The 11,670-nt window shown below is 38.4% G+C and overlaps 1 protein-coding gene across 1 annotated transcript; it reads left to right on the top strand.

Moving 5' to 3' along the window:
- Positions 1 to 3,237: 3,237 nt before the first annotated feature.
- On the top strand, positions 3,238 to 10,415 carry LOC113009145 (sodium-coupled monocarboxylate transporter 1-like). The gene is made up of 17 exons (XM_026147294.2): positions 3,238 to 3,697; positions 3,818 to 3,937; positions 4,541 to 4,606; positions 4,706 to 4,757; positions 4,871 to 4,938; positions 5,320 to 5,358; positions 5,640 to 5,755; positions 6,150 to 6,290; positions 7,067 to 7,196; positions 8,085 to 8,173; positions 8,352 to 8,461; positions 8,569 to 8,636; positions 8,770 to 8,856; positions 9,224 to 9,438; positions 9,614 to 9,714; positions 9,807 to 9,895; positions 9,976 to 10,415. The coding sequence occupies exons 1-17, from the start codon at positions 3,479 to 3,481 to the stop codon at positions 10,093 to 10,095; spliced, it is 1,830 nt and encodes a 609-aa protein (XP_026003079.2). The 5' UTR covers positions 3,238 to 3,478; the 3' UTR covers positions 10,096 to 10,415.
- The last annotated feature ends 1,255 nt before the right edge of the window (positions 10,416 to 11,670 follow it).

The following is an 11,670-nucleotide window of genomic DNA, read 5'->3' as shown; positions in this document are numbered from 1 at the left end:
AGACTTTGTTAGACATGCCAGAATAGACTTCGACACAAAGAAAACAATAGTAAAGCAGTGTTTATCTGAAATAATTTAACTGAAACCTGCCTGAAATCGTTCTACGGAGCGCCACTGGGTCCAAATCATATGACCATATCCCGATTACCTACATTTAACAAGGACAACAGAGTTTGGTGTCCACTAAACTTTCACATTATTGTAAGCGTTATGGGTTATGTTTCATTTAAAGGTTTAATTGACTGGAGAAAAAATATTTATGGTGGATGCAACATTTTTATTTCATAAAGGACATCATCATATCTGCCCATCCATCCAAATAAGACGTGACCAGACTGGTAAACGTGCCACTCAAGCAACTATTCACACTAATAACATCTGAGTCTTTACCAAAAGTGAGAGGCTTGCTGTAAACAGGAAAAAACATACTTTATGGTTTATTATTAATGTATAAATTGTTAGAGTTATATTATTTTTTCATGGTAGTGGCGCTTTTTTTGGAAAGAGTTTAGTTTCTTGAGTGGCTATTTGAAGATGGCTTTAAAAGTTAGTCAGTCCCCAATTTTAAAATGTTCATCTTCAGTCATAAATTAACTTATTTACAGCCTCATACAAAAACACATATTTTCCCCTTTGTGAGGACTATGTTGGGAGTGAATTTATATAAAGGATGATATGTATATAATCATTTATATACTCCCCAAAGATCATTGCATACCTGATGTAGTTCACTGGTTTTTATCATACTTGAGTTACTATGTGGAGATTTGGGTTACCATTTACAAAAGTACACCATGTCATACACAATAGAAATAAGGGTGCTTAAGTATAGTTAACAAGGGTTGTAGCACAAACATTCATTATTTTTAAGGTCACACGTGGTAAAATAAAAAAAAATGTAAATTTATTTATGGATAATGTCTATGTATATATTAGACTGTATAATCAAAACAGATATATACAATGAGCTAAATAGGGGTTGGACTTAATAAGCATGTGTTACCTCCTACTGAGTTTCAAACAGGGAATGATCAATATTTCTCATCATTTGAATATAATGTCTTTCTTTTTTATTTCATATTCATTTATTTATCTTTATTAACATTTATTACATATAGGTCTGAAATAAAGATTCTGATTCTCCAGGTGTTTACAGTCTGTGCGTGTGCAGACATTTCATTACTATAGCATATATTTATAGACAATAACATAAGATATTATTTTCACTTATATCATAGTCTACTCTAGAAAAATGAATATTGCTATATTCCTATTTTTGAAATGATTAATGAATCCCACACAAGGTTTGATAAAGATAAAGTCTGATAAACTGTAGCCCAGCTGACTCTGGTGCTGCAGCAACAACAAGGATTCAAATCCAGAAAAATCCAGTCCCATAACTTTCAAAATCTAGTCCACATTCTCAAAACTGCCAGTAAAATCACACTTTACACAACTTCTCAAGTCCCTTCCCTCTTTTTATCTGCTTTGCTGAATTCTGAGCCGTGTATCCCTTATCAAAAACTACCACACACTCTTCAGACACGCTCAAAAAGTTACGCTCTGCTAGCTCCGGTTATTGTTACATTGGTGGACAGTAGTGTTTTTAGTATGATTTGAAGAGGGGCTTTTTTCTTATACTGAAACAGCAGCAATGAGGAGCAAGATAAACATAATAAACGTTTGTCTCTATGACACGCTGCAATAGATTTTTAATTAAAAAATCATTTTCTTGTGTTAGTGGCATGATCATTTTTTTAAGTGTGTATTTCTGCAAATTGAAGTATAAAAAGGCGAAAACATTGTCAAAAACACACAGTTTTCTCAAAAAAAACCTCTTGAAACACAAGCATGGGGTTGATAAAAAACACTTTTTCTGCGGTCACGAAGACTTGATATCACAAATATTTGCTGGCCTCCTCCACACCTGCTTCACGCCCTGGAGGACGGGGCTGTGGCCCCCCCACACCCTCTAGCAGATTATTACATGAAAGAACCTTTTAAAAAAACAAAAAACAAGCGCGTCCATGCTCACAGGTGTACACACGGGTGATCACACCCACAAACTACACCCTTTTTGGCTCCTACCTCAAAGCACACTGTGTTCTGTTGATCTTATGTGCTGCACAATAATGTTTAACATTTAGTATTTACTGTCATATTCCCATATATCATTGTGATGTTGTTTATTCTATTACTCTTGTTCTCTTCTGCTTGTTTTCTTTTTTTTTTCTCAGCAGGTGATCCAGGTGATTGATATATGCATTTTCTTTTCTCTGCCCGTTCTGTTGGTTTTTGTCTTTTGCCCTTCTCCCCCGTCCCTCTTCTCAGCTGTTTCTCTTTCCCTCTTTCTTTCTCCCCTTCTTTCCCCCAGTCAAGTCTGTCCCGTATTCAGTAAGTGAAAATAAAATAAACAATAAAAGGTGAATCAAATGGACCATTACGGCAAGGCTGGGATGGTCAGTTTGGTAAAGTAAATCCGTTGGGCATCTTTCTTTGCCTTTAGACAACAATTCTGAGGGCAAAAGAGCCAAACGGGACAGGCCAAAAAAATAAAAAAATAAATAAAAAAAATAAAAAAGGGCAGGGTTGTCTGGTTCTGTGGCGTATGAGCCAACATAACTCTGTGATGATTAAATGACAACAAATAACCGCAAAGTTGTTTTTATAAATACTTTTAATTACATTATACATGTTTGGACAGCTATTTTCAAGGGGTAACTATCTGCAGTACAGACTTTGATGGAGTGGAAATATTCTCACACTTTCAGTCCAAGCTTCTTCTCTTTTTTTTACATGCTTGTATTTATTAGCCTCTTTAGTTGACACAGAGACATATGTAGTTTTCACCTTCACTTTTTCCATCCAAACTTCAGCTGAAAACGTGCTGTAATTGGTTTGCCTCAATGCTATGTTGTTCACTTGCACACAGATTTTCCATACGCATGCCTAGTTATTTGTGAATATCTGACCTATAACAAACAGCTGTTGGCTGGCTGCTTAGTTCTGCCTCAGATGAGAGCAACCTCTTTGCCACAGTCGACATACAAATAAATAAACCGTTTATTTATCAGGCTTTTAAACAACATCGAGCTCGTTATACAGTCGTTAGGATGACTTGTGTCATGCATCAGTTTGAAATGTCATCTTGTGACCTTATTATCCCCCGTTGTTGTGATTAAACCTGTATTTGTGACTCTAAAAAAACAAAAAAAACAAAAAAAACAAAAAACAAATATTTGCTGGCCTGTGGATTTTTCATATATTGCAGCTACTGTACTTCCCTGGAACTAACTCTCTCTCTATATCCACCTGTCTCCCTCCCTCCCTGCCTCCCTCACACACACCCACAGCGGTGTGATTTTGCTCTCAGCTCAGTGTTCAGTGAGATGGTGATGTGCCAGGACTTCTACACATGGGGGAGGTTTGAATAACTTTCTGAATAAATCTCAAAGCTTTGTTTCCAACTTTGACTAAAATGGCAGTTACCTCCTTCGCATTGGCGGACTATGTGGTGTTCGCTCTCATGCTGGTGGTGTCCGCTGCTGTGGGGATCTACTACGCCTGGGTGGACAGGAGCCGGAGAAACCCCGGGAACTTTTTAACTGGAGGCCGCAAGCTGACAGCTCTGCCCGTCTCCCTGTCCCTGACCGCCAGCTTCATGTCAGCCATCACAGTGCTGTCCTTTCCAGCTGAGGTAAGGTAAAACGCAGATTCACAAGGGACAAATCCAAAATGTGACGGTTATTGAATGGAAGCAAGGCTGAACTTTCTTTTTTTTTAAATAGCTACAATAATTCATACAATCCCTCTGTAGGTTTACCAATACGGAGCCAATATCGGATTTTACGGTCTCTCCTATTTAATGGCGATGCTGATCACATCTGAGGTCTTCCTCCCCATCTTCTACAAGCTGGAAATCACCAGCACTTTTGAGGTAAGAGTACTTTTTCTTCCCCTTTTTTCAGCGCTGTGCTGTGTGGATCGTCTGATTTCTGTTTTGCAATTCCACCAGACTCTGTTTACACAGGAATGAAATGTCTACATGTGAAAGATAATTTTGAACTGTTATCGAGAAAGGGACAGAGACATTTGATCACCGTTGCACTACTGTGCAAACAAAAGGCCTGTGTTAGGCTTGGTAAAAAACAAAACAAGAATGACACTGAAAGAATAAAGAGCACGTCGTTTTTGTGGACTGAGATAGATAAAATACAATATGGCCAAGTAACTTGGTAAAAGTCAAAGAAAGTCGAAAGTGGTTTGTAAAGAGAGCCCCGGCTACTAAACATTATGGTGTGTGGTTTTCAAGTTTCAGATGTTGCTTTTGTCTCACTTTATGTCATGAACTATGGTGCATGGAGATGAAAAACAGATTATCGATAGATTCAAACCAAAGAGGAGTAAAGGGAGTGATTGGGTTCGACTTTAAGGCGCTGGTTAATTTGTAAACATGAGACGAAAACATTTTATGACTTGATAGAATTGCATCACCTTACTCATACTTTTATCTTGTCTCTCTACTTCTGTCACTATGAAGTATCTGGAGCTGCGTTTTAACAGAGCAACCCGTCTGCTGGGCACACTGCTGTTCATTGTCCAAACAGTGAGTAAGAGGCCTGTCTACACATAATTACAGGGTTTTGACCTGTGTAGGTAAAACCACATATCAGTCACTCGGGGAACTTTTTTTTTCCTGTGACAGATCCTCTACAGTGGAATTGTCATTTATGTTCCAGCTCTTGCTTTAAACCAAGGTATGTTTGCTTGCGGTCCAACACAGTGGTCACATTCATAAAACATTCCTGCACGAGGGCACTTACGCGTACTCGGTTTTATCCAGTTGACTGACCAGTGGTTCATTCCTCAGTGACCGGGATGAATCTGTGGGGTGCGGTCATTTCCACGGGAGTGGTCTGTACATTTTACTGCACACTGGTATGTAACAAAATTTGATTGAATGAATTCTGCGGTCCCCAATTTTTTAATGCATTTTGACAAGAATGATTAAATAATGAGAAAATGGGTTCATTCAAGCTCAGCCCCGATCACCATCGATCAGAGGATCCCAGTGTCATCATGATGATACACTTCTGCACACCTAGGAAACCTCAGAAAGTGTGCACTACTTAAGCTTCCCTAGACTCATGCACATGTGGAAGTTTTTCAACCTTCTTTTAATGCAATGTCTGACTCAATAATTGTAATCAGTATTATATCTGCAGTTATTGGTTCTTGAAGGTCTAAAAGAGTCATACCACCAAATGGAAATATACAGCAGCCCTTTGTGAAATCTGACTTTGGTCTGCATTGTTACAGGGTGGTCTAAAGGCAGTGGTGTGGACAGACGTGTTTCAGGTAGGCTCCTCGGGGAAATAATAACACACCAGGTGGTTGGTGTGGTACTGACTAAATCAGAGCTCACCCGTTATGCCTCATGCTGCTTGTGGTTGGAGAGACAACAATGTACACTGGTGTTTCATAAATAGTAACTGCACACCACATCAGCATGCTGGTGTTTTGCTTCATTCAAAACACCAGCATTTTCTGCTCTTCTTTACAAGTCAAACACTAGTTTTTATCACCGTTTCCATCAACATTCAATAAGCAAACTAAAAGTGGTATTTTTTTCCCTCCAGCTCGGTGTAATGATCGCAGGTTTCCTGTCTGTCATCATCGCATCTGTGATCCTACAAGGTGGAGTCATCAACATCTTTTCAGATTCACAACACGGAGGGAGAATCAACTTCTGGGAGTGAGTATTCACCAAAACATTAAAATGAACGTTCAATTTAGCAGCAGGAAAAGAGTCAACTGTCGGCAGAAGAGGAACAGTAACACTAATTTACAGTGACAGTTTTCATGCTATGGGTTGACTCAGTATATCATCACTAAATCAACAACAATATACATACACAGCAATAAGAACAATTCTTTCCACAAATGCAGCTAAGCACCGTAGCAGTTCTGTGGAAATTTAATGTCTCATACTGTGGAGCATTCCTAGTGTACTGCTAGTGATTTCACTTGTTGTAAACTCCTTTAAAGCACATTTTTGTGAATGGTGCACATTGGAGATTAGCTAACCAGCCTCTTGAATTCAGAAGCAATCAATAAACTCAAATTTCTCCCTTTTTATGTCTCATCAGCTTTGATACAAACCCTCTGAGAAGACACACTTTTTGGACTGTTGCCATTGGAGGGACATTTCTTTGGACCAGTATATATGGGACCAACCAGTCGCAGGTTCAGAGATACATCTCCTGCAAGAGCATTGCTCATGCTAGACTGTGAGTCTTGTTTTATTGCACGATGTATGTGTGGTGGTGGGGGCTTCTCAACAAAAAGCTTGCCTTAAAAATGCCAGTTAGCGGTCAGTCATATGTTACACTGCAGAGACTAATATAGAAATTCATCCATATTTAAAAGACGGGGAGGCAGAGCTTTCAGCTTTCAGGCTCCTCTTCTGTGCAACCAGCTTCCAGTGTGGATTCAGGAGACAGGCATCCTCTGTATTTTTAAGATTAGGCTTAAAGCTTTCCTTCTTCATAAAACACAGTCAGGGCTGAATCAGGTAACCCCGAATCCTTCATTCCTATGCTGCAGTAGGTCTAGTGTTTCTTCTTCAGTCACCTTTTGTAGTCACTTTTTGTTCATATACCTGTCTGCCTTTAATTATTAGTTATTATTAATCTGGCTCTCCTCCACAGCATGTCTTTATCCTGTCTTCCTCCCCTCACCCAAACCGGTCGCAGCAGATGGCCCCGCCCCTCCCTGAGCCTGGTTCTGCTGGAGGTTTCTTCCTGTTAAAAGGGAGTTTTTCCTTCCCACTGTTGCCAAAGCGCTTGCTCATACGGGGTCATGTGATTGTTGGGTTTTTCTCTGTATGTATTATTGTATATTGTATTTACAGTATAAACTGTTTTGAGGCACCTGTTGTTGTAATTTGGTGCTATATTAAAAAAAAAAAAAATAAAAAAAATAAAAAAATATATATATTATATAAATGTTTTTTTTATATAAATAAATGGATGCAAGTACATTTATTTTCTGTTTTCTTCTTTAGTTCTTTGTTCATCAACCTGTTAGGTCTGTGGTTGATACTGTTGTGTGCAGTGTTTGCGGGAATGTGTCTTTACTCAATCTATAAAAGCTGCGACCCCTGGACATCTGGACTGCTTTCTGCACTTGATCAGGTATGACATAGTTGAGAGTTACACTGTAACAAATTACACTCACACATGATAGAAAGTTTACCTCATATTACTTCTTATAGTTCTTATATAACTGCCCCAACAAGCATCAAGGCACCTAATTTGAGAAATAAACCAGTAAGAACCCATTTTAAACGATATCTTTAGGCACTCTATTACCAGAAATTTGTGCCAAAAACACATCATTTTCCTAGTTTCTTTAGCTTAATCCCAAAACTAACACAGTTTCTCAGGCAAAAAATAGTATTTTCCAACCAACAAGGTGATTTCCAAAGAGCTACTAGTCAGAAACTTCATCTCAGCATGGTGTGCAGAGTGCTCTTTTGGGTGGAAACAAAAGGCCTGTGTTAGGTGTTAGATGATAAAAAAGTGGTAGGCCCAAGAAACTACAGAAAACTACAGTCGTGGTTTATGGTTTTTTCCCATTTTTTCCCAGTAGCATTTAAAGAAACGAGGAGTGTCTCAAGACTGAGAATTCACTTCATTAAACTGTAATATGAAAATGTCCTAACCAAGGCCCTTATATCAACATTTGATAGTTAGACTCACTATTGTTATGAAAAATGTGTAATGGCACCAGTGCCAAAGTTCACCCTGTGTTAATCTTTGAGACACTATCATCTTTGAATAAACAGTACTTGAAATCATGGGTGTGTCTTATCAGTGATAAAACCTTACAAAAGTAACAAAGTTACAAAGTAACAAAAATTTGAATATTACTAATCAATGGTAAATAGTAGCTACTTAATTACTTAACTGTGTGAATACTGTTGAACTAACAGTTTAATATCATTATTATCAGTAGTTTGTATAAAGTATGACTCTCTGGCCCTCTTGATCCATTAACCCAGTCTCACTGTTCCTCTGTAGTTGATGCCTTATTTGGTGATGGACGTCTTGGGAGACTATCCTGGCCTTCCTGGTCTGTTTGTGGCAGCAGCATTTAGTGGATCTTTAAGGTTATTGAATATTTAAGATAATACTTTCAACAGATTAAGTACACAATGAAAATTTAGTGTGTTTACTGTAGCAGCTTGCAGTATAATGCTGTGATTGCTATCTAAAAGGCAGGTTAGTTGTATCGTGCCTTGTTTTTGACTCGACTGTTCTTGGGTTTCCTACTATTCCAACCCATAGCACAGTCTCTTCTAGCATCAATGCACTGGCTGCAGTGACAGTGGAAGATCTAATCAAACCATATGCCAGCATGTCAGAGAGACAACTGGCCTGGATCTCAAAAGGAACGAGTAAGTAGATAATCACTGTGTTCAGTTTAAGACTGGCATCGCTAAAAAGCAATTATGAAAAATTATTAACAAATGAACGCCCAATATTTTACCATTATTGTTTGCAGGCCTCCTGTATGGAGTTTTATGCATTGGGATGGCTGGGTTGGCCTCACTTCTAGGACCGATCTTCCAGGTACAAATCTGTCAGTGTGTAAACTCCATGGTTTATTTAATCAAGAAAGGAAAACTATTACAGGATCTATGCATTTGTTAATGATAGAATATGCTGTCTGCAGCTTAGCTGGTATGTGCTTTCCTCTAAACAGGCAGTCATCAGTATATTCGGGGTCATTGGAGGTCCTTTACTTGGACTGTTCACTTTGGGGATTCTCTGTCCATTTGCCACGTCAAAAGTAAGTATATCCCTGTTACACCTAATTCCAAAAAAGGCTGTCAATAAACATTCAGATTAAAAAAAAATGATTCAGGAAAAAGTTTTAGTCACATTAGACCATAGAGACCCAGAAAATGTGCCATTTCTTAAAAAAATAACAGCTCATTTTGAACTTGACAGCAGCAACACGTCTCAAAAAAGTTGAATTGAGAGCAACAGAGGCTAAAACCCCCACAGTACTTTATCTACCTTCATACTACATATATCCCTGTTATTTAATAAGGCTTCATCTTTAATCGTCCCTTTAAAACGTTTGCATATCCTTTGTATCTTTTTCTATGGAACTGTACACTTTTTCATGTTGCACTCATTAAAATGTTTTTCAGGGAGCTTTGTCAGGTGTTGTGTTGGGGCTGGCTGTGTCTCTCTGGGTGGCCATCGGAGCGCAGATATACCCTCCTCCCCCTGAAATGAGTCGGCCTCTGTCACTGACCACTGAAGGCTGTAACTTTACAATGACGGACAGCTTCAGCTGGACCTCCACTCATGTCCCAACATTGCAGAGCTCCACAACAACAGCCCCAGTACTTATCAATAGCAAGTAAGTGTAGCTAATAGAAAAGATCCATAAAGTAACTTTTTTTTTAATGCCCTGGATGAACATTTATAAAAAATTTTAGCACACTGATGAGTAGACATTAGAAATCTTGATGACAATTGTTCTTTTGATGGTATGAGCAAGATTTCACTTCTGGTTTCACGACTCCCATCATCAGGCCTGCGCTGGCAGACTGGTACTCAGTCTCCTACCTTTACTTCAGTCCAATTGGAACTATAATAACTATAAGTGTGGGTCTGATAGTCAGCGTGTTGACAGGTAAATAACATCTTTATTCAGCGCACTATGGTTAACGCTGTCCTCTTAGGAGGTTATTGATGCTTTTTGTGTGTTGTTATTGAACATTTCAGGAGGTCGGAAGCTGAATGTAGAATCCAGGCTCAGGCTGACAAAAGAAGACACAAGTCTTTACTACTTGTTTAAATTGATCAAAGACAGAGTAAGTACTGCTTCAGTAAGCGAATGTCATATATGACAGGTTAACTTACTGAGTTTCTGCCCTGTTTTCCCATTTTTTAGGCCATGAGACGAAAAAGAAAGCTTGATCTGAAAAAGGACAGGAAGAAGACATTTGGCAATCCTAATCCTGCTTTCTGTGATGTTGAGCTGGATTTGCCACAAAGCAGCATTTCCACCTAAGAATGTAGCTGCTTTTTTAAAGTATAAGCTTCTTTGTTTCTCTATGATCTTATACAGGAAATGCAATGTAGAAGAGGAATTGTGGTGGGACTTTTTGCAAATGCAGACTAGCACTTGTTTGAATTTAAATTGTGCAATAGTTATTATGTACTGATCAATCAGCAATAAATATGAAGCAATAATTTTAAATGATGCCACAGAAATATATAAAAATCAAAGGTCTATTTATTTAAGTAATAAAGTTTTTAAATCATTTTTCATGTAATCAGATTCCATTAAAGTTAACATATTGTTATGTAATAAAATTACATGTAATTAAATTGATTAGAGTCTGTATTTTTGAATTGCTTCGGAGGCATGAAAAGACAGCTAGGTTCTCAGCCTGGTTCTCTCCAGTGTGATCCCTTGTGTGCCATGGGAGTAAAATAACTATCTTCATAGTCTTGGTGGAAAATGTTACTATTGTGCCAATATGCCATGCTGATATGTTTCAAGCTCTGTCTTCCTGGGCTACAGAAGAGCCCAGTGAAAATTCATCAAATTAACTGCAAAATGCCATATTCCAACCATATTCCACTCAGTAAGCAGATAAATATAGTGTTCTTATATCTTTGAATATGTGTTTGCTATATTTTATATTGATACAACATTTTTATTGGTTTATTTCTGGTTTTGTCAACAGTTTCACACTTTTTCCTTATTAAATCATCCAACTCAACTGTTCCTTGGATTTTGATTAGGAGAGTGTTTAGCTGTCTGTATAGCTGAGTCTACGTTCACGAGGACAACACTTAGTGAGGACAGAACATGCACCGTGCCACGTGGCCCATAGGGCAGAGCCCCATGTCCAATGTGCATGCAGTTCTGCAGAGGCTACCCTGCTTACTTCTTCCCTTCTTCTGAATGAACGTGGCATTTAGGTCTTAAAAGTGAATTAAATGTGTGTAAGTGCATTAAACCTGCATTTTTTTTGTGGTGGCCATTAGTGTGACTGCTTATAAAAAATTATTAAATTCTCACTTCTATTGTAATCTTATTAAAAATATTTTTTAAAGTGGTTGTAGCCTCAGTTTCTAGATTAAGTTCCGCTTAATATGTATATATAAATATGGTAACATTGAGAGTAAGAGTTGATGTCCTGTACAGGGTACCAATCACAGACTTGGGCAACCTTATAGCTGGAAACTTGGCTCTTTAAGGAGCCACGTCTAGACTTGATGCCTCAAAGGATTGAAAAAGTGTCCCAAGAGCCTTTGACTGAAAGTGTTGTTAGACCAGGAGATCCCAGAGGTTATATGAAAAATGCAATTGGCCATATAATTTTGGTCTAAATGGGAGTCACCAAGATGAGGCTCACATCTTACACATCTTTAAACGAGCTGACGGTTCACTCGTTAAGCTGAAAGAAAGATGCTTTAATCACAGGAGTCACACATGTGTCCACTGTACCATCTGGGAACTCTTCTTGTTTACACTCGTAATAACACAAACACTAAATCCTGCTTCTCTGGTGCTGTTTTGTAGCAGTGTGTACACCTGAGACTGTCACCTGTCTGTCTGTCCTGCACTCTCTCT

This window comes from Astatotilapia calliptera, chromosome 17, assembly GCF_964374335.1.
Source record: "Astatotilapia calliptera chromosome 17, fAstCal68.1, whole genome shotgun sequence".
In the NCBI taxonomy this organism is placed as follows: Eukaryota; Metazoa; Chordata; class Actinopteri; order Cichliformes; family Cichlidae; genus Astatotilapia; species Astatotilapia calliptera.
Note: the sequence above shows the minus strand (reverse complement) of the source record. Positions and strands in the feature narration are given on the sequence as shown.

Bases quoted from the DNA above. Each gene is read 5' to 3' on its own strand.
- LOC113009145 (XM_026147294.2), top strand. From the start codon at position 3,479: ATGGCAGTTACCTCCTTCGCATTGGCGGACTATGTGGTGTTCGCTCTC. The intron at 3,698-3,817 runs GTAAGGTAAAAC...ATCCCTCTGTAG, and splicing joins TGCTGTCCTTTCCAGCTGAG to GTTTACCAATACGGAGCCAA. The intron at 4,758-4,870 runs GTATGTTTGCTT...TTCATTCCTCAG, and splicing joins AGCTCTTGCTTTAAACCAAG to TGACCGGGATGAATCTGTGG.